The 24,650-nt window shown below is 32.8% G+C and overlaps 1 protein-coding gene across 1 annotated transcript in view; it reads left to right on the plus strand.

Annotated features, from left to right (window-relative positions):
- Window positions 1-24,650, plus strand: part of LOC129760719 (tyrosine-protein phosphatase 99A-like) — a 352,268-nt gene that overhangs the window by 167,671 nt on the left and 159,947 nt on the right. Inside the window, exon 3 of the mRNA XM_055758409.1 lies at window positions 11,044-11,225. Coding sequence (XP_055614384.1) covers window positions 11,044-11,225 — 182 coding nt within the window. The remainder of the gene's footprint in view (window positions 1-11,043; window positions 11,226-24,650) is intronic.

Below are 24,650 nucleotides of genomic sequence, written 5' to 3' on the forward strand. Positions count from 1 at the left end.
TCGCCGGAAATGGAAGCAACCGACAAGTCCGAGGCGAGTGTTTGTGCCGGTTTGTTTGCCATGTAGACAGCGCAGTATGTGTGTCTTCCGTTTCCACTTCGATGGCCCGTTGATGTTCGACACCGATGTGTAAGACTACTTGCTCCGAGTGAGTTGGAGCAAAAACACTTCATTTTCAGTCGACACAGGTGCTTGTAATTCGAGGTCTTACACTCTGGCGTCGTACTCGAAAAACAGCTCCTCTTGAACGGTAGATGGAATCAAATTTAATGAAATATATTTAGACGCTCAAATTTTTGAAGATGCTTGTCAATAACGTTTAGATAAAGTATAAAATCGCTTGGAATTCTCAAGTCTTAAGCTAGAGAATTTATTTGATTTTTATAATTCTTGAAGTTATACAAAATACATTTCCTACAGTGAGCGAAATAAGAATAGCACCACTATGTGTTTTGCTTGTTAAAATATGAATGATTGAAAAATACGAAAATTTTCTTCCACAGTTTGTTCTGAATTGCTTAACGGATAAATCAAGCATAAGTTTACTTTTTTTGGACGTAGCAATTGGCGTTGAAGACCAAAAATGCGAAAAAAGGGTGCGAAATAAGAATAGGACCACTTGAGTTTTTCAACAAAAACAAGATTATTTTTAAAAATTTACAGTGTAAAAGTGAATAATAATGCTTCTACGAATTATTTGAATAGATAACTGCATTTTAAGGAGTTTTCCAGAATTCCAAAAAATTTCAAAGGTATTAAAAGGGAGTTTAAAGAGAAGCTCCTCTAGCGTTAAGGAATATGATATTTGAGCTATAAAACTTTATCAAACTACTTACTTTCTTCTATTTTTTTGGATTTAGTGATCTTAGAATTTCCAAATCGTTCACACGGTACATGTATTTATTTCTTGACCAAAATCATCCAGCACTCCCTAATTAATCCCGGATATTCGAAAATGGGCATGAATTTGGTAAAAAGGCAAGATAGTGCTGCCATCTATGACTTGAAACTAGAGAAATAGTGTTTGACTATTAAAAAACATTAGTATTTTTGAATTCCAACCTACTTTTTGGATTCAAACTCAGCCTCAAATCTATGTTTCATCATTTTGCATCATATTTATGAATGTTAATGAAGAAATCTAGCAGTTTGATAAAGTTTTATAGCTCAAATATCAAATTCCTTAAGGCTAAAGGAGCATCTCTCAAAACCCCCTTTTAATACCTTTGAAAACCTTTGGAATTCTGGAAAACTCCTTAAAATGCAGTTATCTATTCAAAAAATTCGTGGAAGCATTGTTATTCACTTTTACACAGTAAATTTTTAAAAATAATCTTGTTTTTGTTGAAAAACTCAAGTGGTTCTATTCTTATTTCGCACCCTTTTTTCACATTATTGGTCCTCAACGCCAATTGCTTCGTCCAAAAAAAGTAAACTTTTGCTTGATTTATCCGTTAAGCAATTCAGAACAAACTGTGGAAGAAAATTTTCGCAATTTTCAATCATTCATATTTTAACAAGCAAAACACATAGTGGTGCTATTCTTATTTCGCTCACTGTATTCTGCCCAGCAAACAACTGTATAAGCCAACATTAATCATGTCCACCATTTTCTCCCTTTGGGTCCGATAGATATTTTTCTGTGAGCACCATGACTTGGCTCATCAAGATTGTACATGGTAAATGAATGGAAAAGGTGAATCATTTTTAACGGTCGCCATAGAAGCAGGAAATTTTTAATAACCCATAATCTTCAACAGTGCAAATCAACTTCTCAAAAAAAAATTTTCATTCAATCCATTTTGTCTTTAACAAGTTAACGAGGTACGATTAATGAAAGTTGGCCTATTCACAAAATCGTTGTTTGCAAAGTTTATGTGCAGTCCTGTCCGGAGTTCCGAAGTTCGGAATCCGCACTGGAGTGCACCCGGATCACGAGCTACCGGGGGAAAGACACACACTGCTGACTTGCTTGCTTTCTTGCCGACTAAATTTACAAAAATTGAATTTTTAAGGTGGAAAACAAGTTCATATTACAATGATGCTCGTTGGGATTTCTACAAAAAATTGCAGTATTTTCAGAATAAAATAAAAAGGGATAAGCAACTAATTCTAGTTATTGTAACCTTAAATTTATGCAACGCAATTATGTCAAAAAAATTTACCTTCTTTTCAGCACCAACTTGGATTTTTAAAAGGAGAAATTCCTTATAGTTATTATGGTTTTGATATAATGCCATGTAATAAATTTAAGAAAATTCAAATACTAATTACTTCAACTTCTCTCATACTAAATTCTACTACTAGCCTCTGGCTTCTGAACACTGAAATTTAAAATATATTTGAAGAATTTCGGATTGAGTAAACGACATATTTCGATATAATTCTAATTTTAATTTTAACCCCTGAGCTCAGGAATTCCATACCAATTTCGATGTTAATTGCTATTGATTGCAATTTTTTTATCTTTGCAATTCTGAGAACAGAGTGCGCTGACTCTTTTTCTTACTAAGCATTGTAACATTTTGATTCGATTCAACCGAAAATGAATGAGATTTTTTATTGGATAACTTTTCCATTATTTTTTAGAATAGGTTTTTTGAATTTGAGTGTGCGGGATTGCGGGATTTTCAATTCGACTATTTATAAAAATTCTGAGTATTAATTTCCAGTGTGACCTTAACAATGTTTTTTTTTTCAAACTTTACATATGGAATCGCTATCCAAATCTTATAATTATTCTTAGGTGGAATTTCCTTTTCAATAATAAAAATTCCGAAGTTTCAAAAGTGATTCCGCAATTTAATCACTTATGATCAGCAATTTTCAACATTTTTAACTTATAAAGAATGTGGTTTATGCTCGAGATAGTTATGACGTTTCGTCTATTTAATGAATATACATTTAAAATTTTTTTGAACAGAAACTAGAATAGCTCAGAGCCATCAAGTGCATGCGCTGAACTAAAAAAATGCCGTTTTTTAAAGAAATTCCCAACTTTTCCCCGTATAATACAATATAATTAGTTTTTCTCGTCATTCACGAATGATTTCCCATCCTGAAACAAACTACTATGGTTAAAAAAAATTCTGAAAAAATGTTCCATCATGATGAAATGAATCAACTTTTGAGTTTAATAGGTTTTTGTATCAGAAAAACCATCTATGAAGAATTTTCCCGGTTTTGATTTGAAATTCCAGGTTTTTCCCGGTTTTCTCAGTGCTATCCTGCTTGAAATCGCATTAAATTCGCACAATATAGATGTTTAATGAAAGGACTAAAAAAATATAAGTCGAATTTCGCTATCTTTTGCCATCTTTAAATCAAAGATGGTAGCTTACGCTGAATTTAAAAACCCTGTAAATGACTAAAAATCGCATAAAACCCTATAAATATGAGATAAACTAGAAGAATCTATCTGACACTACTTTATAATCCAAGATGGCGGCTTCCGCTGAACTTCAAATGCTGTAAATTAGAATTGGTCGATCTTGGATCGATCTTTTGAACTCCAATTTCCGTTTTTTCGTCGATTCTTTAGATTGGAAAATCGATCAAATCGGTTTATTTTTGATCCAATCTTTCGATCTTTTAAAATATTTTTTTTTCCTGAGATCCAAATTCGTACAGAACTTTGATTCCTCTACTATCCTTAAGACTGCTGTTCATTAGAGAACCGACATCGAGACCGACTTATAAGGTAACCTTTTAAATCTTCTTATTGATAGCTACTTTCAAGTCTAATAGCTGGGTTGCCGAAATCACAGAATACATAATCTGTAATTTCACAGAACTTTCAGCAAATTTTCGTCAATGAATCTGTGTCTAAGATAACAGAATATTGAAAATTTTCAACATTGCTGCATTTTGTGTTGAAAATTTTGATAATTTTGATAATTCAGATTCAAAATTCAGATTCAGAATTCAGATTCAGAATTCAGATTCAGAATTCAGATTCAGAATTCAGATTCAGAATTCAGATTCAGAATTCAGATTCAGAATTCAGATTCAGAATTCAGATTCAGAATTCAGATTCAGAATTCAGATTCAGAATTCAGATTCAGAATTCAGATTCAGAATTCAGATTCAGAATTCAGATTCAGAATTCAGATTCAGAATTCAGATTCAGAATTCAGATTCAGAATTCAGATTCAAAATTCAGATTCAGATTTCAGATTCAGAATTCAGATTCAGAATTCAGATTTAGAATTCAGATTCAGATTTCAGATTCAGAATTCAGATTCAGAATTCAGATTCAAAATTCAGATTCATAATTCAGATTCAGAATTCAGGTTCAGATTTCAGATTCAGATTTCAGATTCAGAATTCAGATTCAGAATTCAGATTCAGAATTCAGAATTCAGATTCAGAATTCAGATTCAGGATTCAGATTCAGAATTCAGATTCAGAATTCAGATTCAGAATTCAGATTCAGAATTCAGATTCAGAATTCAGATTCAGAATTCAGATTCAGAATTCAGATTCAGAATTCAGATTCAGAATTCAGATTCAGAATTCAGATTCAGAATTCAGATTCAGAATTCAGATTCAGAATTCAGATTCAGAATTCAGATTCAGAATTCAGATTCAGAATTCAGATTCAGAATTCAGATTCAGAATTCAGATTCAGAATTCAGATTCAGAATTCAGATTCAGCATTCAGATTCAGAATTCAGATTCAGAATTCAGATTCAGAATTCAGATTCAGAATTCAGATTCAGAATTCAGATTCAGAATTCAGATTCAAAATTCAGATTCAGATTTCAGATTCAGAATTCAGATTCAGAATTCAGATTTAGAATTCAGATTCAGATTTCAGATTCAGAATTCAGATTCAGAATTCAGATTCAGAATTCAGATTCAGAATTCAGATTCATAATTCAGATTCAGAATTCAGGTTCAGATTTCAGATTCAGATTTCAGATTCAGATTTCAGATTCAGATTTCAGGTTCAGATTTCAGGTTCAGATTTCAGATTCAGATTTCAGATTCAGATTTCAGATTCAGATTTCAGATTCAGAATTCAGATTCAGATTTCAGATTCAGATTTCAGATTCAGATTTCAGATTCAGATTTCAGATTCAGATTTCAGATTCAGATTTCAGATTCAGATTTCAGATTCAGATTTCAGATTCAGATTTCAGATTCAGATTTCAGATTCAGATTTCAGATTCAGATTTCAGATTCAGATTTCAGATTCAGATTTCAGATTCAGATTTCAGATTCAGATTTCAGATTCAGATTTCAGATTCAGATTTCAGATTCAGATCAGATTCAGATTTCAGATTCAGAATTCAGATTCAGAATTCAGATTCAGAATTCAGATTCATAATTCAGATTCAGAATTCAGGTTCAGATTTCAGATTCAGATTTCAGATTCAGATTTCAGATTCAGTTTTCAGGTTCAGATTTCAGATTCAGATTTCAGATTCAGATTTCAGATTCAGATTTCAGATTCAGAATTCAGATTCAGATTTCAGATTCAGATTTCAGATTCAGATTTCAGATTCAGATTTCAGATTCAGATTTCAGATTCAGATTTCAGATTCAGATTTCAGATTCAGATTTCAGATTCAGATTTCAGATTCAGATTTCAGATTCAGATTTCAGATTCAGATTTCAGATTCAGATTTCAGATTCAGATTTCAGATTCAGATTTCAGATTCAGATTTCAGATTCAGATTTCAGATTCAGATTTCAGATTCAGATTTCAGATTCAGATTTCAGATTCAGATTTCAGATTCAGATTTCAGATTCAGATTTCAGATTCAGATTTCAGATTCAGATTTCAGATTCAGATTTCAGATTCAGATTTCAGATTCAGATTTCAGATTCAGATTTCAGATTCAGATTTCAGATTCAGATTTCAGATTCAGAATTCAGATTCAGATTTCAGATTCAGAATTCAGATTCAGATTTAGGATTCAGATTTCAGATTCAGAATTCGGATTCAGAATTCAGATTCAGAATTCATATTCAGAATTCAGATTCAGAATTCAGATTCAGAATTCAGATTCAGAATTCAGATTCAGAATTCAGATTCAGAATTCAGATTCAGAATTCAGATTCAGAATTCAGATTCAAAATCAGATTCAGAATTCAGATTCAGAATTCAGATTCAGAATTCAGATTCAGAATTCAGAATTCAGATTCAGAATTCAGATTCAAAATTCAGATTCAGAATTCAGATTCAGAATTCAGATTCAGAATTCAGATTCAGAATTCAGATTCAGAATTCAGATTCAGAATTCAGATTCAGAATTCAGATTCAGAATTCAGATTCAGAATTCAGATTCAGAATTCAGATTCAGAATTCAGATTCAGAATTCAGATTCAGATTTCAGATTCAGAATTCAGATTCAGAATTCAGATTTCAGATTCAGATTCAGAATTCAAATTCAGAATTCAGATTCAGAATTCAAATTCAGAATTAAGATTCAGAATTCAGATTCAGAATTCAGATTCAGATTCAGAATTCAGATTCAGATTTCAGATTCAGATTTCAGATTCAGATTTCAGATTCCGAATTCAGATTCAGAATTCAGATTCAGAATTCAGATTCAGAATTCAGATTCAGAATTCAGATTCAGAATTCAGATTCAGAATTCAGATTCAGAATTCAGATTCAGAATTCAGATTCAGAATTCAGATTCAGAATTCAGATTCAGAATTCAGATTCAGAATTCAGATTCAGAATTCAGATTCAGAATTCAGATTCAGAATTCAGATTCAGAATTCAGATTCAGAATTAAGATTCAGAATTCAGATTCAGAATTAAGATTCAGAATTCAGATTCAGAATTCAGATTCAGAATTCAGATTCTTTTAATGGGTTGATTCTCGGCTTTCAGTCTCAAGTTTTTTAGTAAAAACGACTTTATTTTTACATATCCAACGTTTCGATCCTTATAGGATCTTCATCAGGGACTAAAATTTATTACAAAATTAAGCTTACGTCTACAGAATCTAAGTGATTCTTACCGAAAAAGTTGTCGTTTTTTTGTCCGGTTTGATACGGCGTATCGTTTACTGCTGTCTGTTTCTGTTTCAAACTATTGTAAAATATGTTGGATTTTTTTGTGTATGTTATCATTTTATGTGTGACTTACGGTTAAAAATTCTTTTTCAGGGCTATTGTTGATTTTTTGTAGGTTTTTGTAGCACTTTTTATGAACAAGATACTTGCACTGTGTGTTTTATTCTATGTTAATTTTTTAATTTATGATGGCGGTGTACTTATAGAGTCTGGTTGTTGGTTTGTGTTTTTTTGTTTTGGTTTCTTATTTCGTATTTTTTCGAGACACTGAAATATGTTGTTGTAAGAAATGTGTATGATGTCTGTGTCTTTTTTAATATTGATGGAAGAATTTGTAGTTTTTATGTGACATTTTTCTAACATATTTAGTTTATCTTGATTGTCACCTCTGTCGATAATTTTCACTTTGTCTATATCGAACAGATGATGCATAGCTGCTTCGTGTTCTATTAATGCTGTCTGTTGTCGTAGTTGGATGATTGCGTAGTCCTCGTTTGTGTATCCTTTTTCCCATAGTCGTTTCAGCTCGTTGGTTTGCGTTTTATGCTGTGACATTCGTTGTTTTAATTTGACGATGGTCTAGTTCAGTTCAGATTAGTTCACTTTTCGGCTTTTTTCGCAGATCAAAGCCGGACTTATATGGGTTGTTCCTCATGCATTTTCAAGTATTTCTGCCAATTTTGAGATCATTTGAACTAGTCTCTGTTCTGCGCAATGAGTTTTCGTAAAAAAAGTCAATTTTTCTTGAAAATATTCTTATGAGAGTTCTAGCAAGGCACTGTTATTATAATACGGTAATTTTTTGTTGCATGGTGGTTGATATTATAACCATTTTTATGAATCTGTTCTAGATTATGGTTCAAAACAAACCGTAAAAATTTAAAAAATCATAAACTACCAACTTGTACAGAAATTTTACTTACAAGTTGAGAGTTAAAAATCTGTAGTAAATCAGAAAAAAATTTGTTTCACAAAATCTTTTTTTGTAAAGCTAGCCCTTTTTATTACCTTTCTATTGATGCAATAATTATACAAATTGGTTGTTTAGCGGTCAAGTTATTTAAAGTTGTTTGCAACAAATTTGATTTGATAAAATATTTTTCATTCAAGTTTGCTCCACACCAACTTGTGCACAAGAAAGGATATTTTATTCAATCAAGTACCCCATGACGAGTCAGGAGTTAAAAAAAGCGCGCGCTTTGATCAAATTGTAAGCAAGTCCTCTTGATGCCACGTTTTTCATGTAGCATGAAGCTGAAACTTGAATAGGAACACAAATATGATTTAAAAACTGGTGCATAAATATGTGAATAACTTTGCTCCTATTCTAGCGATAATTACATTTTAAGCATCAAATGAATTGTAATAAACAGGGCTATCTTAATAAAACAAGATTTTGTGAATCATATTTTTTTCTGATTTACTACAGATTTTTAACTCTCAACTTGTAAGAAAAATTTCTGTACAAGTTGGTAGTTTATGATTTTTTAAATTTATTCGGTTTGTTTTGAACGATTATCTAGAACAGATTCATAAAAATGGTTATAATATCAACCACCATGCATCATAAAATTATCGTTTAATATTAACAGTGGCTTGCTAGAACTCTTATAACAATATTTTCAAGAAAAATGGTCTTTTTTCACACAAACTCATTGCGCAGAACAGAGTTTAGTTCAAAAGAGCTCAAATTTGGCAGAAATACTTGAAAATGCATGAGAAACAACCCATATGAGTCCGGCTTTGATCTGCGAAAAAAACCGAAAAGTGAACTAGTCTAATGCACAATCGTCAAATTAAAACAACGAATGTCACAGCATAAAACGCAAACCAACGAGCTGAAACGACTATGGGAAAAAGGATACACAAACGAGGACTACGCAATCATCCAACTACGACAACAGACAGCATTAATAGAACACGAAGCAGCTATGCATCATCTGTTCGATATAGACAAGTGAAAAATTATCGACAGAGGTGACAATCAAGATAAACTAAATATGTTAGAAAAATGTCACATAAAAACTACAAATTCTTCCATCAATATTAAAAAAGACACAGACATCATACACATTTCTTACAACAACATATTTCAGTGTCTCGAAAAAATACGAAATTAGAAACCAAAACAAAAACACAAACCTACAACCAGACTCTATAAGTACACCGCCATCATAAATTAAAAAATTAACATAGAATAAAACACACAGTGCAAGTATCTTGTTCATAAAAAGTGCTACAAAAACCTACAAAAAATCAACAATAGCCCTGGAAAAGAATTTTTAACCGTAAGTCACACATAAAATGATAACAAACACAAAAAAATCCAACATATTTTACAATAGTTTGAAACAGAAACAGACAGCAGTAAACGATACGCCGTATCAAACCGGACAAAAAAACGACAACTTTTTCGGTAAGAATCACTTAGATTCTGTAGACGTAAGCTTAATTTTGTAATAAATTTTAGTCCCTGATGAAGATCCTATAAGGATCGAAACGTTGGATATGTAAAAATAAAGTCGTTTTTACTAAAAAACTTGAGACTGAAAGCCGAGAATCAACCCATTAAAAGTAAACTAAACAGTCGCCCCAAAAAGAGAATTCAGATTCAGAATTCAGATTCAGATTTCAGATTCAGATTTCAGATTCAGATTTCAGATTCAGATTTCAGATTCAGATTTCAGATTCAGATTTCAGATTCAGAATTCAGATTCAGAATTCAGATTCCGAATTCAGATTCCGAATTCAGATTCCGAATTCAGATTCAGATTTCAGATTCAGAATTCAGATTCAAAATTCAGATTCAGAATTCTGAACTCAGTACTCATATTCAGAATTCAATACTCAGAATTCAAAATTCTTGATTGAGATTCTGATTTCATATTCAGAAAATTCAGAAATTCAGGTTTTGTGTGTAAATTTTTCAAATTTCAGTATTAATTTTTGAATTGCCCATCACTTTTCATGGTTGATTTTGCTGCCGAGAAACACAATAAAAAACCTGACAAGTGATCGATTTCAGGAGCTAATTGCTCCATATTTGACAGGTTTCAACTTGGCTGAAAATCCTCAATTTCATTGTCAACAAAATTTGAGCCGCAGCTGTTGATGATATTCACATGTTTTTTTTTTCAGCTGTTATTATTGTTTTTTTTCTGCTTCAGCACCACGCCGCGAGCATCGTTTAAACATTCTGTTTCTAGCGTGAAACGAGCCGGGAAAATAAATATTGAACTGCATTTCCTGGAAATTACTTTATGTACATATGGCGTAAAGTGAAGGATGAGCTGTTTTCTGAAACGCGCGCGAATGGGTGATTTTTATTTGAAAAGCTTTTTTAACAATTTTGCTTTTGGAATTTGCTCTCAATAATACTCCCGTGAACTATATTTTGGAAACAATATATTTTGTCACAAAACAATAGTTCCTTAAAATTCTCATCTTGTGATATCGGATCTAAATTTTCAAATTTTATTTCACAATTCTAAAGTATGTATCTGAAATTGTTTTCACATTTTTTGAATGATTTGTGTTGATATTTTTACCAGATTATTTTAAAATTTTGAGAATTTTCATCCTATTGCTACTTTTTTTGACATTTTTAAACAAAATTTTGGAATTTTAATATTTTTTTAGAAATAAATTAAATTTGTTTAATTTTAAACATCACTCAGAAGGATAATTAAAGAGCAAGTTTCTGGTCCCACAGTTTTCTGATTAATGATCTTCAAAGGAAAATCTGCCATCCATTGAACGAAAATTTTTCGGTAGACGATCAACGAATATCTGACAAGTCCCAGAAAAAAGTAAACATTTAACGAGCGTTGAAAAATTAAACGTTGAATATTTTTTCGCATTAAACCATTCTCAATTGCACTCCGATAGCGGAAATGAGAACGTTCCTTTGCTGAACGTTTATTTTTCTGATCGGTGTTTGGTTTTTGCTACTAGTTAATTTGCTGATGCATATTTTTTCAACTGCCATTTTCGCTTCTGCTTCCACAGATTCCCAGGAAAACAATGGCTCCCTGGTTCCGGTTCGATACGTGGCCGTGGCTGGACGAAATGCTACCCTCCAGTGTCCCGGGGCTGGCCATCAGTCACTGGTCGATTCTCTCGTTTGGCGATCTGGACAAATTATCATCGCAGAATACGTCGACGGGTCGCCATTGGCCGGCAGCCCCAGGGTAAGTCCGCCATTTTCCCCCAGATTTGGGGCGGAGTATCGTTTTTCATGACTTCACATTTTCCCCGAAACGCGTTAGTATTTTTTTTAATTTATGATATTATTTCAAGCCCTCAGGATGATTTGTCGGTAAAATGTATCTAATTGGAATCGGTAATTGAATCGGTATACCAGTTTTCGCTGACATGCGGAACTCCTACGTAAAATTCAAAATTGGAGCTGCAAACTCAATTTGAAAACTGGGAAATCAGGAATTTCTTTCAAATGCAGCTCACTTATTTTGATACATAGAATGGATTATGTCCGATAAATAATTATCTTCAAACTAAAGCAACTAAAAGCTATTAGAGTAAAAAAAGCTATTAGGGTAAAAACTGTTTAGAAAATTTTGAATTTGAAATATGAATCCGACTTAAAAGCAGAAAGTTTAAATCCAAATCTGAAATCTGAATTCTGAATCTGAAATCTGAATCTGAAATCTAAATCTGAAATCTGAATCTGAAATCTGAATCTGAAATCTGAATCTGAAATCTGAATCTGAAATCTGAATCTGAAATCTGAATCTGAAATCTGAATCTGAAATCTGAATCTGAAATCTGAATCTGAAATCTGAATCTGAAATCTGAATCTGAAATCTGAATCTGAAATCTGAATCTGAAATCTGAATCTGAAATCTGAATCTGAAATCTGAATCAGAAATCTGAATCTGAAATCTGAATCTGAAATCTGAATCTGAAATCTGAATCTGAAATCTGAATCTGAAATCTGAATCTGAAATCTGAATCTGAAATCTGAAATCTGAATCTGAAATCTGAATCTGAAATCTGAATCTGAAATCTGAATCTGAAATCTGAATCTGAAATCTGAATCTGAAATCTGAATCTGAAATCTGAATCTGAAATCTGAATCTGAAATCTGAATCTGAAATCTGAATCTGAAATCTGAATCTGAAATCTGAATCTGAAATCTGAATCTGAAATCTGAATCTGAAATCTGAATCTGAAATCTGAATCTGAAATCTGAATCTGAAATCTGAATCTGAAATCTGAATCTGAAATCTGAATCTGAAATCTGAATCTGAAATCTGAATCTGAAATCTGAATCTGAAATCTGAATCTGAAATCTGAATCTGAAATCTGAATCTGAAATCTGAATCTGAAATCTGAATCTGAAATCTGAATCTGAAATCTGAATCTGAAATCTGAATCTGAAATCTGAATCTGAAATCTGAATCTGAAATCAGAATCTGAAATCTGAATCTGAAATCTGAATCTGAAATCTGAATCTGAAATCTGAATCTGAAATCTGAATCTGAAATCTGAATCTGAAATCTGAATCTGAAATCTGAATCTGAAATCTGAATCTGAAATCTGAATCTGAAATCTGAATCTGAAATCTGAATCTGAAATCTGAATCTGAAATCTGAATCTGAAATCTGAATCTGAAATCTGAATCTGAAATCTGAATCTGAAATCTGAATCTGAAATCTGAATCTGAAATCTGAATCTGAAATCTGAATCTGAAATCTGAATCTGAAATCTGAATCTGAAATCTGAATCTGAAATCTGAATCTGAAATCTGAATCTGAAATCTGAATCTGAAATCTGAATCTGAAATCTGAATCTGAAATCTGAATCTGAAATCTGCATCTGAAATCTGAATCTGAAATCTGAATCTGAAATCTGAATCTGAAATCTGAATCGGAAATCTGAATCTGAAATCTGAATCTGAAATCTGAATCTGAAATCTGAATCTGAAATCTGAATCTGAAATCTGAATCTGAAATCTGAATCTGAAATCAGAATCTGAAATCTGAATCTGAAATCTGAATCTGAAATCTGAATCTGAAATCTGAATCTGAAATCTGAATCTGAAATCTGAATCTGAAATCTGAATCTGAAATCTGAATCTGAAATCTGAATCTGAAATCTGAATCTGAAATCTGAATCTGAAATCTGAATCTGAAATCTGAATCTGAAATCTGAATCTGAAATCTGAATCTGAAATCTGAATCTGAAATCTGAATCTGAAATCTGAATCTGAAATCTGAATCTGAAATCTGAATCTGAAATCTGAATCTGAAATCTGAATCTGAAATCTGAATCTGAAATCTGAATCTGAAATCTGAATCTGAAATCTGAATCTGAAATCTGAATCTGAAATCTGAATCTGAAATCTGAATCTGAAATCTGAATCTGAAATCTGAATCTGAAATCTGAATCTGAAATCTGAATCTGAAATCTGAATCTGAAATCTGAATCTGAAATCTGAATCTGAAATCAGAATCTGAAATCTGGATCTGAAATCTGAATCTGAAATCTGAATCTGAAATCTGAATCTGAAATCTGAATCTGAAATCTGAATCTGAAATCTGAATCTGAAATCTGAATCTGAAATCTGAATCTGAAATCTGAATCTGAAATCTGAATCTGAAATCTGAATCTGAAATCTGAATCTGAAATCTGAATCTGAAATCTGAATCTGAAATCTGAATCTGAAATCTGAATCTGAAATCTGAATCTGAAATCTGAATCTGAAATCTGAATCTGAAATCTGAATCTGAAATCTGAATCTGAAATCTGAATCTGAAATCTGAATCTGAAATCTGAATCTGAAATCTGAATCTGAAATCTGAATCTGAAATCTGAATCTGAAATCTGAATCTGAAATCTGAATCTGAAATCTGAATCTGAAATCTGAATCTGAAATCTGAATCTGAAATCTGAATCTGAAATCTGAATCTGAAATCTGAATCTGAAATCTGAATCTGAAATCTGAATCTGAAATCTGAATCTGAAATCTGAATCTGAAATCTGAATCTGAAATCTGAATCTGAAATCTGAATCTGAAATCTGAATCTGAAATCTGAATCTGAAATCTGAATCTGAAATCTGAATCTGAAATCTGAATCTGAAATCTGAATCTGAAATCTGAATCTGAAATCTGAATCTGAAATCTGAATCTGAAATCTGAATCTGAAATCTGAATCTGAAATCTGAATCTGAAATCTGAATCTGAAATCTGAATCTGAAATCTGAATCTGAAATCTGAATCTGAAATCTGAATCTGAAATCTGAATCTGAAATCTGAATCTGAAATCTGAATCTGAAATCTGAATCTGAAATCTGAATCTGAAATCTGAATCTGAAATCTGAATCTGAAATCTGAATCTGAAATCTGAATCTGAAATCTGAATCTGAAATCTGAATCTGAAATCTGAATCTGAAATCTGAATCTGAAATCTGAATCTGAAATCTGAATCTGAAATCTGAATCTGAAATCTGAATCTGAAATCTGAATCTGAAATCTGAATCTGAAATCTGAATCTGAAATCTGAATCTGAAATCTGAATCTGAAATCTGAATCTGAAATCTGAATCTGAAATCTGAATCTGAAATCTGAATCTGAAATCTGAATCTGAAATCTGAATCTGAAATCTGAATCTGAAATCTGAATCTGAAATCTGAATCTGAAATCTGAATCTGAAATCTGAATCTGAAATCTGAATCTGAAATCTGAATCTGAAATCTGAATCTGAAATCTGAATCTGAAATCTGAATCTGAAATCTGAATCTGAAATCTGAATCTGAAATCTGAATCTGAAATCTGAATCTGAAATCTGAATCTGAAATCTGAATCTGAAATCTGAATCTGAAATCTGAATCTGAAATCTGAATCTGAAATCTGAATCTGAAATCTGAATCTGAAATCTGAATCTGAAATCTGAATCTGAAATCTGAATCTGAAATCTGAATCTGAAATCTGAATCTGAAATCTGAATCTGAAATCTGAATCTGAAATCTGAATCTGAAATCTGAATCTGAAATCTGAATCTGAAATCTGAATCTGAAATCTGAATCTGAAATCTGAATCTGAAATCTGAATCTGAAATCTGAATCTGAAATCTGAATCTGAAATCTGAATCTGAAATCTGAATCTGAAATCTGAATCTGAAATCTGAATCTGAAATCTGAATCTGAAATCTGAATCTGAAATCTGAATCTGAAATCTGAATCTGAAATCTGAATCTGAAATCTGAATCTGAAATCTGAATCTGAAATCTGAATCTGAAATCTGAATCTGAAATCTGAAATCTGAAATCTGAATCTGAAATCTGAATCTGAAATCTGAATCTGAAATCTGAATCTGAAATCTGAATCTGAAATCTGAATCTGAAATCTGAATCTGAATCTGAATCTGAATCTGAATCTGAATCTGAATCTGAATCTGAAATCTCAATCTGAAATCTGAAATCTGAAATCTGAATGTGAAATCTGAATCTGAAATCTGAAATCTGAAATCTGAAATCTGAAATCTGAATCTGAATCTGAAATCTGAATCTGAAATCTGAATCTGAAATCTGAATCTGAAATCTGAATCTGAAATCTGAATCTGAAATCTGAATCTGAAATCTGAATCTGAAATCTGAATCTGAAATCTGAATCTGAAATCTGAATCTGAAATCTGAATCTGAAATCTGAATCTGAAATCTGAATCTGAAATCTGAATCTGAAATCTGAATGTGAAATCTGAATCTGAAATCTGAAATCTGAATCTGAAATCTGAAATCTGAAATCTGAATCTGAAATCTGAAATCTGAAATCTGAAATCTGAAATCTGAAATCTGAAATCTGAAATCTGAATCTGAAATCTGAATCTGGAATCTGAAATCTGAATCTGAAATCTGAATCTGAAATCTGAATCTGAAATCTAAATCTGAAAACTGAATCTGAAATCTGAATCTGAAATCTGAATCTGAAATCTGAATCTGAAATCTGAATCTAAAATCTGAATCTGAAATCTGAATCTGAAATCTGAATCTGAAATCTGAATCTGAAATCTGAATCTGAAATCTGAATCTGAAATCTGAATCTGAAATCTGAATCTGAAATCTGAATCTGAAATCTGAATCTGAAATCTGAATCTGAAATCTGAATCTGAAATCTAAATCTGAAATCTGAATCTGAAATCTGAATCTGAAATCTGAATCTGAAATCTGAATCTGAAATCTGAATCTGAAATCTGAATCTGAAATCTGAATCTGAAATCTGAATCTGAAATCTGAATCTGAAATCTGAATCTGAAATCTGAATCTGAAATCTGAATCTGAAATCTGAATCTGAAATCTGAATCTGAAATCTGAATCTGAAATCTGAATCTGAAATCTGAATCTGAAATCTGAATCTGAAATCTGAATCTGAAATCTGAATCTGAAATCTGAATCTGAAATCTGAATCTGAAATCTGAATCTGAAATCTGAATCTGAAATCTGAATCTGAAATCTGAATCTGAAATCTGAATCTGAAATCTGAATCTGAAATCTGAATCTGAAATCTGAATCTGAAATCTGAATCTGAAATCTGAATCTGAAATCTGAATCTGAAATCTGAATCTGAAATCTGAATCTGAAATCTGAATCTGAAATCTGAATCTGAAATCTGAATCTGAAATCTGAATCTGAAATCTGAAATCTGAATCTGAAATCTGAATCTGAAATCTGAATCTGAAATCTGAATCTGAAATCTGAATCTGAAATCTGAATCTGAAATCTGAATCTGAAATCTGATTCTGAAATCTGAATCTGAAATCTGAAATCTGAATCGAATCAACAATTTCTCGTTGTTAAGTGATAAAAGTGTCTAGTACAAATTTTTATTCCATACATTTTTCTTAAATGTTAAAAAAGTTTTTCCAGAAAAATGAATAAATCATTAAATTTAGAGTTCAAACCTCTGCTTTCACTGAAATCTGCTAGTATGAAAAAATTTCAAATAAATTTCAAATGGAAACCTAGAAAAAATCAAAATACTTGAAATCAAACTTATTTTAAAAGGTTTTCAATTTATATCATCAATTCCACACTAAAATATAATATTATAGTTTAGTTTAAAGAGACGAGCCAAAATAAGTTGAAAATCTCTATATTAAAGACAAAAAAAATAAATACTATAGTTTCACCTTGCTGAGTAGTCCAAAAAATTAGATTTTAACTAGAGATATCTGTATTAAATAAAAACTGAATATCACATTAAGTTATGATTTGTAATTTGATTATTTCGAGTTCTAAACTCAGCATTTGCGGTCTCTTCTTGATCCTCAAATAAGATATTTTTACCTTAAATCATGGCTTTTTGAACTTTAAGCCAAAATTTCTACTAAAGTTTGAAATTTTTCGGACTTGATATATTTTAAAAAAAATCACATAAAAAACTAACCGCCATTCTAAATATGAATCATTATTATAGGAAATTTTGCTTCTCTTGGAGGACTCGATGGGAAAATAACTTCATAAAATATGTCTACCAAATTTCAATACAAGAATTAGGAACGCCAAAAAAACCAGGAATCAAAACATTTATGTCTGGAAATCAATGGCAACTAAAATTAAAAATTTTATATTCCGAATATGGTGTTCTGGGACGAAATGTTGTTCCAAAATCTGAATGTGTAGCTAATTTTACGTTTTTTTAATAACAAACAACTCCAACTTTAAATAATACTCAATTGGAGGAATTATGTTTATATTATTGAATATTATCTAATAAGCTGAAATAAAAAAAACGTTTTAAAATATTTACTTAAACTATAAGCATAATCCCAAGTTTCTGAAACTCTGAAATTGAAAACAATAACAAAAATCTACTTGCATATTCCGAAAAATTAATGAAGGGATCAGATTGAGAATTTTGGTACCAAAATCTAAACTCAAGATTGGTAAACAGAACTAAAAATTAAAGTTATAATTCAGTATTTAAAAAGTGATTTAAAACAGAAATAAAAATTTAATGTCAGTGAAAAATCCTTATTCCTTGCAATAGTCTGCAAATTCATCTACAAATATTTCTAGATGAAACTTGAAGAAAAAAATTGAAAATAAAATAGCATATCTACTTGTTATAAAAATTAAAGAAAAAAAATTATTGTATGTGGTTAAAAATTGTGATTCTTAAATTCTTCAAAATTTGCAAGATTTTTCAAAATTTTCATTTTCGAAGAAAACCATAATCATTCCTTACTTAATTTAATTTTTCAACTGAAAACCAACTTTTTGCTTTATCTTATTGTAAAAACAATTCATTCATTGGTAAAAGAGGCTTAGCTGCAGAAATTATATCTTTTTACTAGAATTTTACCCTTTCATTGAAGCAAAAAACCCCTGATTGAATGCAAACGAGAGGTGGGAAAAAACAGATTGCAGGAGCTTGGAAACTAAACTGTGCTGATCTCAATTGATTGGTGAAAAAACTCGTTGCAATTCAGCATCTTCTAGAAGTGGAAAACAGGTGTCGTCCACGGAAGACGGCTTGATTAGATGTTTGTTTTTGGGTGAACATATATTTTAAAGTTGGTAATCATGAATCCACGGTATTTTAGTAGATACGTAGTTACAGAAGGTATTTGGAAGAAAACTAAACGTTATTTAGGTACAGCCCTTGGCCTAATTTTCGGGAAAACTTTTCAACACTCATTGAATTCATCCGTCCAATTCAGCCCATTCATTGGCAAGGAAACCTGTCCTAATTGTGCGGTTTTGATTACTTTCTTCGTTTTTCTCCAGTCTACTCACTTAAGCAGGAAACGTTGGTTAGCGTGAAGTATTTTACTCTTTTTAAATCAGCCAGTCGGCAGTATTCCATTCAGTACTACTCAAAGCATTTAGCTAGCAGTTAGCATAATCATACTTCAGTTTAAATAAATGAAAATCTGATTTTTAAACAAGCTATCCTCTCTGGATAAGGATTAAGACAGTTTTTGTATCGTAAGTTTGTTTCTCTTTCGCAAATTTGCTAATATTTCTGATACAATCTTTCAGCTGCAACGTTTTAATCTGAGTTGCTTGGAAAATAATCTAAATCGGAAGATACTAACATGATGGAAACTGGCTATTCGAAACGTGATGGGCCTTGTCGCCCAAGACACAATTCCAATTTTATTTGGTGGTGAAATCTTAATGCACTTTTTGTGGCTTGATGCAACTATGGCTAGGTTAAAGTTAAAGATTTGTTTCCCATTCTTTAGATTTGTTTTTCATAGCTCAACAAATTCAAGATGTGAGAATTTTTTTTCTTCAAAAAAGATTTCAGAAACAAAATTAATCATCTAAATAAGTTGATATTGTTTTTTTCTTTTTACCGAAGTTTGGTCAATGGATCTCTCATCATTTGACCAACTGTTCCTAAAATTCACCACACAATAATTACCATTTTGCGATTGTGTTGTCCAAAAGCAAATCCATCTGATACATTTTCATCGTACCTTCATGAATCATGTAACCGTGCAAATTTCACACACTGTTTGAGTTATTTATCGTTCACAGGAATGACAAAATTTGGTTCCGAAAATGGACCGGGAATTCCTCGAAAATCAAGCTCCGAATAAATCCAGCTCGGTGTGTCTTTAGTCCCTAGCCTTGTGATGATTCAAGTTTCAGGGAGACACCCAACCTCAAGTGACAAAACATCGGCACAAACATGACGATTAATGACAGGTTTGGCTGTCCGTTGTCATCTGGGGAACGAAGAAGATTTTTTCTTTCCTAACTTGGGGAGAATCTAGAAGCTTATGCGAGCGAAGCACAGAGGTGAATAAGACTTGACATTAAAAACTAAAAATGATTAATTTGAATTTATTTCAGAAAATTTTTTTTTTCATGCATAAATTAACTCAATTTTTTAATAACGTATACATGAAATAAAAAAAAACACTCTAGACTTTTAATAATCTGGACACCTATTGACACTCTCTTATGCCACTCTTTGGGTTAACTCTTTGGGGCCACTTTCTGAAACCTCTCTTTGGAGGCTTTCGCTGGAGTTTATCCCTGGAACAACTCTCTCAAGCATGAGTCGCAAGGATTTTGACCAAAATAGCCTAATCATAAAATGTGATCAGCAGGAAATGTATTAAAATGTAATTTGATTGCATAAATTCGGAGATATTTTAAAGCCAAATACTTTGGCCCGCGAGTCACAAGATTTTTTTATTATTTCACGCTCTGAAAGTACATAAACAGAGGATTATTCAAATTTTTCATGGAATAACACTTTTCCCGCTGTTCGCTTGCTTTAAAATCAGGCTGTTTTGATGAAAGTCCTTGCCATCCAAGCTCTTGCGCCTTTTTTCTGGAGCCACTCTATCTCTCTCAAGAGCCACCTTCTGGCACTGTTTTTTGGATCTACATTCTAGTAACATTTTGTGGAGCAAACCCTCTGAAGTCATTCTCTGGAGTCACTCTCTGGAGCCACCTCTCGAAGCCATTCCACTGCTGTCCAGGACAGGAATTTATCGTGACAAAATTAGTTGCGAAGAAGGAGTTAGACAAATCAGCACCAACATTTGGATAGGGTATAAAAGTCGAAGTAAACAAAAACCACATTCAGTGGATTTGAGTAGCTCAGTATATGCTCTACTCATCACAAAAACCGTTTAAAGTTGATCAGTTTCCGTTAGATTTAAAATTCAAATTGAACAAAGGATTAAAAAGATTTATAGCCATTATTTGATTTATTTGAATTTATTCCTCTATTATTTGAAGGATGCCGGCGTTAATTGAAAGACATAAGGCTTGCAAGGTACATCTTTATTCGTAGACGACTTGAACGGATCTGTCACAATTATATAACGATGTTCGTGGCCTTCTGATTTTTATTTTATTTCTAGACAGGCTATGCCAACCTGATTGCTACAGCTCGGCCATCCTGACCTAAACATCGTCCTTGATGTTACCTACCGTATCTAATTCTAAATAATTACAAGCATACAAACAAAAAGTTATTGGTAAAAATAAAATCTTAAAAAATAAACTGCAGAACTATCATACAAGCTTTCCGGAAAAAATCTAACTATAAAAACGTACTATGTTTCAGGTCCGTGTGTCTACTTTCACTTTCAAAGTCTTTGAGATGTAAATGGTTGCTGTTAAATCTACCTTAGTGCTAGAAAACTGCCCGGATTGCTCCACTATCAACTCCTCATACCGTCTAAATGGCCAACTTCCGCGATCTTCGGCTCCAGCAATACCTGCCTTCTTGGCAGCGTCTATGCCTGGAAAACTGCAACATCAGTTAGACCGTCGCATATGGAACGTTTCCATCTCCTCTGGTAGAGTTTCTACTAGCGGGGCATTCTCAGGACAGTTCTTTTCTGCAAACTACCATCAGCGGGTATTTCACAATCAGCTGGAAACTCAGCTTACTAAATGACTTCCGGACCAAACCTTCCTTTTCTGCTCCTTGAATCGTCTGACTGAAGATGAAACGGGCTTCCGCGATCAACGGCTCCAGCACAGCCTGTCACCTCGACAGCGTCAGTGCCTGGAAAACTGCTCTTTCAGTCCTAACCGTGGAATCCGGACCGTTTTCCATTTCTTCTAAGACGTCGTAGAGCCAGAAAAAGTAACCGCTTGATCTTTTCTTGGTTTCTTGGGACTCCAACAACGGATTTCTTGGTTGCTATCCCACTTCTGAAGTTGAAGGATGCCGGCGTTAATTGAAAGACATAAGGCTTGCAAGGTACATCTTTATTCGTAGACGACTTGAACGGATCTGTCACAATTATATAACGATGTTCGTGGCCTTCTGATTTTTCTGATATTATTTCTAGATAGGCTATGCCAACCTGATTGCTACATATTTTTCATGAATGTATTTCAAAAATCACCCAAGACTTTCGATAATCTGGATATCAATTGAAACTCTTTGAATCCGCTTTTTAGATTCACTCTCTGGGCCACTCTCTTGATCCCCTTTTTGGAACCTCACACTGGAGTTTATCCCTGGAACAACTCTCATGGGTTGCAAGGATGTTGACCAATTTAGCCTAATGATAAAGCTAATGAGCAACAGGAAATGTATTTCTTGATACATTTCCTGCTACTCACTAGCTTTGGTTTCATTGAAAAAAAAATTGTTTGCATTAATTAAGAGATATTTTAAAGCCAAAAACTTTAGCCTGCAGGCTACATGACTGTTTTAAGCCCTCGAGAGTATGCAAACATTTTTCCATCAATGTACACAAAAAGCGGTTGATGCAAAATTTTCATGGAAAAACACGTTTCCCGCTGATTGTTTGCTTCAAAATAAGGCAATATTTGTGAAAATTTTGGCCATCCATGCTCCAGAGCCATTTTCTGGGGCCACTCTATTTCTCCCAGGAGCCACCTCCTGGAACGTTTTATTTTTGTATCTACGCTTTAGTTACACTCTGTGGAGGCAACCCTCTGGAGCCACTCTCTGGAGCCACTTCTTGAAGCCATTACACAGCGGTCCAGGGCGGTAATTTATCGTGACAAAATTAGTTACGAAGAAAATGATGGACAAATCAGCACCAAAAATTTCAAAATATAAAAGCCAAAGTAAACACATCGCTTTCAGTTTCCCAAAAAAAAACGCTTTCAGTGGATTTAATAGGTAACAAAAACCGTTTTAACTGATCAGTTTCCATTAGATTTAAAATACAAATTGAACCGAGAATTTAAAAGATCTATAGCCATAATCTGACATTACCCCTACGAAAGTTGAATTATACACCCTTTACTCCGGAATAAAGCAAATGGTCTAGATGCAAAACTTTTTATGGAAAAAGCTATCTACTTACCCCTTAAAAAAGGCCCATAAGCGTTGATAAAAAAAATTGGAGAAATTGCATCTCCAACTAACTCACACACATGAGACATACAGTACAAAGCAAAGGGTGTATAAACCATTCAGACAAAATGCATGCTCAAGCTAGGTTATACCTACAACCAATTGCGAGCTCTGCATCCATGAATATACTCGTAAATTGATAAAAATCTATAAAGAATTCTCCTTCGTTCCGTTCGGGTCATATATTTATGAAAGGTTCCACGTGAATTTGGTTTAGCAAATTTATAAAGGTCACAAAATTTTCAAACGCGTTTTTTTGGGAACATCATAATTTAACATAGATCCTTTTTACGTGTTGGTACCGTCAACTGGGGCAACATGCAACCATTTTCAACTTCAATGGCTTCTAAAGAAATTATGTTCACTGAACCTCGAAAATACCCAAACTTGAGAACTTTCCCCGCCAACCCGAATGAAACTCCCTCCCTACAGGTTTGGCTATTGGTGGCATAGCTCAAAGTTAAGCTTTTAATGAAGAACTCACCCCCCAAAATCTGATACCGCAATAAAATGGAAATCAAAATAAAAAAAAATTACTGCAGGTACAGGAATCACACCCATATCAGCAATGGCTCTGCGATTACCAGCTCAGAATGCTAACCACTCGACCTCCGGAGAGCTGTTGAGAGAGGCAGCTACATCATCGTATATGCGAGACCTTTTGCGGATGAAGCGGGAACAAAAGTTATCCCCCAAAAAAAAACAGTTCCTCGCTTTGAACTTACCCCCCAAACCTAAATCTGCCACGATGGAGGTAGCAGAATCAATTTCGCTAACAACAAAAACCCCCCAAAAAAAGAGTTCTCCGCTTGAAGGACAAGTTTGGCGTATTGGCAAGCTGTGATTTTTTCACAAACTTGAGTTGTCAATCTTGAACTAAGGTTTGGCGGGTGGCAGTTCTCAAGTTTGGGTATTTTTGATTTTCAGTGTTCACAGTAAATCCTACCCCTTTTGCATTAAAAGTTTTAAGAATGATGGGACATCAAATTGGCGTAGTCAGAAAAATTATTGGTTTCTTAAGTTATTTTAAATTTTCTAAAAACATGCGATTTTCACCCTCCTTAGAAAAAAAAACTTAAATTGTTTTGAAATGTATGAAAATTTATAGTTTTAAATATTTTCGCGATGCCTTAAAGACCATTACGTACACAGAAAGAAAAATGTAATCTTACATTGCACGTTTTCACATCATCGCCACGAAAAATATGAAAAAGAGTATAGCATCTAAAGGCTAAGATGAACTTTACATGTCACCGCATGCAAAATCCAGCGTCAATGTCAGTTTGCCAACTCTGTTTTGTTTTCGTTCCTATTGGATTCCCAACGCAGGCGAACTTCATCAATTTCTTGTTCAATCTGGTCGTGTGCACTAATTTGCGACAAACAAAGGTAAGAAATATCATTAAACAATACCGTATTTTCAAACTAACAACGTTCCTTGACAGGAAATCGATGGAGTATGATGCGATGGAGCTGAATGTGAAATCATTGCCCCAGCCTTCGCTTCCGTCGTCGCGACGACGACGACGCGTCGGAAGAATCGGGAGAAAAAAATGTATCCTATCAATAATTATAATTATTCGATACCTTTTTCAAAGTGTTTGGTTCAAGTGTTCATCTTCAAACGGTGAGTTTTAAAACGTGAAATAAATCTCTTTCTCTGTAAAAAGCCAGTTTTTTTTTTCAAATAAGTAAAATATTCCCTGACGAAAAACGATCAAAATAATGTAAACCTACAATAAATAACAGCATTGAATGCTCATGAAAATTTACATGAAATA

Source organism: Uranotaenia lowii, chromosome 1 (genome assembly GCF_029784155.1).
Source record: "Uranotaenia lowii strain MFRU-FL chromosome 1, ASM2978415v1, whole genome shotgun sequence".
Lineage (NCBI taxonomy): Eukaryota > Metazoa > Arthropoda > Insecta > Diptera > Culicidae > Uranotaenia > Uranotaenia lowii.